This window comes from Jaculus jaculus, chromosome X (genome assembly GCF_020740685.1).
Source record: "Jaculus jaculus isolate mJacJac1 chromosome X, mJacJac1.mat.Y.cur, whole genome shotgun sequence".
In the NCBI taxonomy this organism is placed as follows: domain Eukaryota; kingdom Metazoa; phylum Chordata; class Mammalia; order Rodentia; family Dipodidae; genus Jaculus; species Jaculus jaculus.
The window spans coordinates 29,320,867-29,327,179 of record NC_059125.1 but is presented as its reverse complement, the minus strand read 5'-3'; the positions used below and the strand labels follow the sequence as shown (position 1 = coordinate 29,327,179).

Below are 6,313 nucleotides of genomic sequence, written 5' to 3'. Positions count from 1 at the left end.
GCTTTCCTTATTTGCAAAATGTGCATAATAATGGTACTGACCTCAAAGAGTCACTGTGATGATTGAGAGATTACATTTTAATATAAAAATAATTGATAGCCGGGCGTGGTGGCGCACGCCTTTAATCCCAGCACTCAGGAGGCAGAGGTAGAAGGGTCGCTGTGAGTTCAAGGCCACTCTGAGATGACAGAGTGAATTCCAGGTCAGCCTGGACTAGTGTGAGACCCTACCTCGAAAAACCAAGAAAAAAAAATTGACCTATAGTAAAAATCCACTATGTAGCTGTACATAGTGGCACATAACTATGATCCCAGTATTTGAAAGGTGGAGACAGAAGAATCAGGTGTTCAGGATCATCTGCTACACAGTGAGCTTGAAGGCAGTCTGCCCTACATGATACCCTGTCTCAAAATTAAAAAATTAAAAATACTGTGTTAGCCATATATATATAAATTATTTTATGATTGCAATCTTATAACAAGCTGATTTTGTCATGTTTGTGCTATATTTTATTAATATACAATTTGCTGTGAGAGTATATAAATCAAGTGAGAAAACTTCAATTCCTTACAAATGACTTTATGATAGAGTATGAAGCATTATTAAATTTTACCTTGAAGCTATTGTTCTGAAGCAGAAACCAGTAGCAAATTTGAATTCTCTTTATTATATAGGATATCAAGAATAAATTAACCTTTACCATCTTCCAAAGCCAATTACTTATACTCTCCTCATGTGCAAGATGCATCATAATGCTAAAATCACTCAAAATTTGTTTTTATAAAGTTAAGTAAGTACATTGGTAAAATTTAACATTTTATAAAATAACAGCAGTCATAGTAAACAGTTGTATTCCTCTTTAAAAAAAAAAAAAAAGAGGGGGCTGGAGGGATGGCTTAGCCATTAAGTCATTTGCCTACAAAGCCAAAGGACCCAGGTTTGATTCCCCAGGACCCACGTTAGCTAGATGCACCAAGGAGCACACACCTCTGAAGTTCATTTGCAGTTGTTGGAAGCCCTACCATGCCTATTCTCTCTCTCTAACCTCCTCTTTCCCTGTCAAATAAATAAATAAATATATTTTTTAAAAAGAGGGAGGCCAGGTGTGGTGGCACAGACTTCTAATCCTAGCACTCAGGAAGCAGAGGTAGGAGGGAGGATCACCATGAGTTCAAGGCCACCCTGAGACTACATAGTGAATTCCAGGTCAGCCAGGGCTAGAGTGAAACTCTACCTCGAGAAAAAAAAAAAAAAAAAAAAAAAACAGGCTTGGTGGTGTACAGCTTTAATCCCAGAACTTGGGAGGCAGAAGTAGGAGGATTGCCATCCTGAGTACATAGTGAATTCCAGATCAGCCTGAGCCAGAGTGAGACCCTAACTCGAAAAAAAAAAAAAACATGAATAAAAAACGGACTGGGAGATGGCTCAACAGTTAAAAGTGCTAGCTTTCAAAGCCTGCTGGGTTCAATTCCCTAATATACATGAAAAGCCAGATGCATAAGGTGGTGCATGCATCCGGAGTTTTTTGCAGCAGTTTGAGGCCCTGGTGCACCCATGTACTGCTCCCTCTTCTATCTCTTCTCACAAACAAATAAAAATAAAAGGCTACCAACCTTTAAAAGTTGGAAAGATCAGCCAGGCGTGGTGGCACACGCCTTTAATCCCAGCACTTGGGAGGCAGAGGTAGGAGGATCGCCGAGAGTTCGAAGCCAGCCTGAGACTCCATAGTGAATTCCAGGTCAGCCTGAGCTGCAGTGAGACCCTACCTCAAAAAAAAAAAAAAAGTTGGAAAGATCATACTTATAAACTGTCATCCAAAAATTTGCTTTTTAATTTTTTTTTTCTGAGGTAGGGTCTCACTCTAGCTCAGGCTGACCTGGAATTCACTATGAAGTCTCAGGGTGGCCTCGAACTCACAGCGATCCTCCTACCTCTGCCTCCCGAGTGCTGGGATTAAAGGTGTGCGCCACCACATCCGTCTAATTTTTTTTTTAATTTTATTTGCAAGCACTGAGAGACAGAGAGAAGATAAAGAGACGTAATGGGCACACCAGGGCTTCTCGCCACTATAAACAAACTTCAGGTGCATGCACCACTTTGTGCATCTGGCTTTGCTAGAGAATCAAACCCAGATCGTTAGGCTTTGCAAGCATATCAAAGGGTCATACATCCACACATGATTACTGATACACTATCCACAATAGCCATTATATGGCTCATATGCACATGAATGATATATAAAATAGAATGTGGGATAGAATATTATTTGACCATAAATAGACCAAAATTCTGCCATTGGCTCATGGATGCAATTAGAGGATACTATGTTAAACAAAATAAATCTTGCACAGAAATACAAATATATGTTTATCTCATAGGGGCAGAGTGGTACAGTGGTTACTAGATCCTAAGAAGGGGGGCTGCAGGAAGAATGGTCATTTGGCTGTGAAGAATAACTCTAATGTCCACTAGCAAAGTGAGTTAACTATGAATGACAATACTCATATACTTAAAATAAGTGGTGGAGAGGAATTTGAATGTTGCCGATACAGAAAGGACAAATGTTTGACATGGTGGATACACCAGTTGCCATCACCTGATCATTGTACACATATATTGAAATACTAACTTTTACATATATGAGCCATAATATGCCAACTGAAATTAAACAATATATTTTAAAAGAAACCTAATACTGAGCTGGGCGCAGTGGTGCACGCCTTTAATCCTAGCACTTGGGAAGCAGAGGTAGGAGGATTGCTGTGAGTTCAAGGCCACCCTGTGACTACATAGTGAATTCCAGGTCAGCCTGAGCTAGAGTGAGACCCTACCTCAAAAAAAAAGAAAAGAAAAGAAAAGAAAGAAAAAGAAACCTAATACTAATATTTAATTATTTATAGTAAGAGAGGGAAGAGCCACTTAGCCTTTGGATTATATATATTATTTTTCTTGTTACAAAATATTATTAATTATTAAAATTATTAATTGAAGCTTCCTAAACATTATAAAAATACTATTATATTTAATGTGCTCATAGATACATATACCACTTTGGACTTTAGATGGGTTCTAGGGAATCAAACCAGGGCTGGCAGGCTTTGCAAGCAAGCACCTTTATCCACTGAGCCATTTTCCCAGCCCCTCATAGATTTTTTTAATAGGTCTGTGACCACATAGTTTTCACAAGGCCTAGAGTTAGAAAGGGAAGCAAATTTCTATCTGTATTTTCAACTGGTTGTAAACGAATCTGCATTATAATATACCCAAGGAAGATTATACCCCAGTGTTTCCCAGTTATTTGTGAATAAACTTTTCTAAGAGTATCTTCCAAGCATGACTCAGTCCTTTCCACGTAGCACAAGACCCTATAACTTCTTTGAAACCAAAGATAATACACTATTTTGAAAACTGCATATTGGAGAAATCTTTAAAAACAAAAACTAAGAATTTGCAGCTTGTGTATGGTGACAGTATGTTGATAATCCCAGCATTTAGGAGGCTAAGGCAGAAGGAACAGGAGTTCAAGGTTAGCATGGGCTATTATGTAGTATAACATTGTTTCAAAACTAAAGAAAACCGGGCTGGAGAGATGGCTTAGCTGTTAAGTGCTTGCCTGTGAAGCCTAAGGACCCTGGTTCCAGGTTCGATTTCCCCAGGGCCCACGTTAGCCAGATGCAGAAGGGGATGCATGCGTCTGGAGTCTGTTTGCAGTGGCTGGAGGCCCTGGCACGCTTATTGAATACAAAGATATATTGTGGACAATCAGCAGTACTGGGAAATTATTAAAAGTTCTTCTCTAGCAAAATAGAACGTTGTTGCAGAAGAGAACGTTGTTACAATGTAGCGAGCGTGGACCCTGTGGACCGCGTGGACCTGGGGCTAAGAAACGAAAACATGGAAGGTGCCCTGCGGAAGGTCGGAAGGTGCCCTGCAGAAGGTGTCCTTGGCGGTTGGAGCTGTGGTTGGAGCGGTTGTATCGGTTAGAGCCGTTACAAGAGCCTGCTACGTGGCCAGTGATGTTACTAAGTAGTAACACAGGCAAATGGCTGCATCCAAATTTGTAGCCCCTTCCCTGTCAGAATGCCAGTGCCTTCTCTGTACGGAAATCCTAATTGAACCTGTGACTTTTCCTTGCGACCACACAGTGTGCAAACCATGTTTTCAGGAACTGCTCCTGAAGATGGAGCTACGCTGTCCTTTCTGCCGCACCTGGATCTCTTCGTGGGTGCAATACCATAGCCAAAGAAATACTCTCACCGACCTAGATCTGTGGGCGAAAGTCCAGAGACACTTTCCCCAGGAATGCCGGCTCAGAGCTTCTGGGCAAGAAACTGGGCTCGTCTTTGAGAGCGACCCGCCGGTTCATGTGTTAATTGCCCCTGGGGAATTGAGGCGAGAATATGAAGTGGAGAAGAAGAAGATGGAAGCTGAGCTCAAAGCCCAGAAAGAAAAAGAAGAAAAGGCTAGTGCAGAATACATACAATCACTATTGGAAGAGGAGGAGGAGGAGGAACAAAAACTACTGGCAGAAAAACGGCAGAAAGAGCTGGAAGAACAACTGAAAAGGGAAGAAGAAGAAAGAAAGCTAAGCATTAACAATCCAGCCACGACAAAAGCATCAAGAAAAAGAAAGATGAAGCAAAAGCATGGTGACACTACTGCAGCTCAGTCTCAGAGTGGGTCAACATCCCAGCCTGAAGTACAAGAAGTCAGGAGTGCGCTATCTGATAACAGGGGTAGCCTTGCAGAAGGCCCTGGGGGGCAAGATAGGAATGTGGAAGAAAATGTGCCAACCCCTGCTCCACAAACCAGCCTTGAAATTCAAAATCAAGGTGAGAAGTCCACAGTACAGTCACCTATGCTATCACCTTGTGCCAGTAATGTAGAGTGGGGTGTCGAAGAAAATGTCCCAAGACCCAGCTGTACTGGAATCAACTCGACTAAAGAAAACCCCAAATCTTTGCTTGTTTCTGCAAGAGGAAGGAAAGTGTTCAGAAAATATTCCTCAGAGCTACAGAAAGCAAAGATTAATGTTATGGAAAAAATGGCACATTTGGAGCAGCTGTATTTTGAGAAACAGAAACAAGAAGAACAAGATAGGCTATTTGCATTGCAACTTCATGAAAAGCTTAATAAAACCATAATTAAAAAATGGCAGAAAGAATTAAAAAAGGAAAATATAACCAACGATATAACAACACCTCCAAACACCCTGGAAATGGAAAATGAATGTACAACAAATTCCAATGAAAATGACTCCTAAAAGGTAAAGTGGTGCTTTTAAAAGACTTCATACTTTTAATTAATAACATTAATTGAATGCTAATGTTAATAATAATATTGTATATAAAGTAATGCATGGGTAAAATGTTCTATAATCTACTAAAATTTTACTGAGAACCTGTTTTCTATCACAAAGTCTATAAATTTGTCATTGAATGTTTATAAAATTGTTATCTGATAGGTATACTCAATACTCTTTTTTGTTTTTTCTTGTAGAAACAGTTTCTCTCAAACGTGAAATCCAATTGCTGTCCTCCCAACTGCTAGAATTACTGCATGCATCACCAATGCAGGCTACATTCATCATCTTTAAAGAATTTTGATTACAGAGAATATTCTGTACAACTTAGTGATAAGCTGTTCTATTGTTCTGTTGTTAATAGTGTGATAGACTAAGTATGGTAGTTCTTATAGGTATAAAAACACCTTGGAAACACTATGCCTCTGGAAAACTTGTATCACCAACTCCTGGATTGCATGTTAGTCAGATAAGCCTGTCAAGATGAACTCAACATCAGCAACTCTGCAGAGAGCATTCGGGCCTTCAGCATCTGACCAGGACTGCCAGAGGCTTCCAGAAGGCAGTGGTCTCGTTTTGTGAAATGCTACTTTTTTTGAGACTATTGCTCATGTTTCATTGTTATGAACTTTTAGCAAACAATAGTTTTAACACTTCTGATGTTTATTCATTTATCCTGTTAACGTAAAAATATGTTTAAATGTTCTATAGTGAATTTAGCTTGCATTTGTAAACATTTTTTCACTGTTTGCTTCTCCGAATTTTGTAATTAAAACTGTTAATCTTTACATACTCAATGTCATCTATAGACATATTATCGGATAAGTTATAGGGAGGATTTTAGTGTTTTTTCTTCTTTGCTTTTTTTAAATTTTGCAGTGCTGGGGATCAAATCCAGGCAAACACCATTGAGCTATACCCCCAGCCCTCTAGTGCTAATTTAAAAATTTGTTTGCCTTACTCAAAGAAAATAACCTCTGAACAGTGATAGCAGTGTTATGAAATATAATT

At 39.5% G+C, this 6,313-nt stretch overlaps 1 protein-coding gene across 1 annotated transcript; it reads left to right on the top strand.

The window, feature by feature from the left end:
* The first annotated feature begins 4,042 nt into the window (after positions 1 to 4,042).
* On the top strand, positions 4,043 to 5,263 carry LOC101603851 (E3 ubiquitin-protein ligase RNF168-like). Its single transcript, XM_045139840.1, has one exon. The coding sequence runs from the start codon at positions 4,043 to 4,045 to the stop codon at positions 5,261 to 5,263; it is 1,221 nt and encodes a 406-aa protein (XP_044995775.1).
* The last annotated feature ends 1,050 nt before the right edge of the window (positions 5,264 to 6,313 follow it).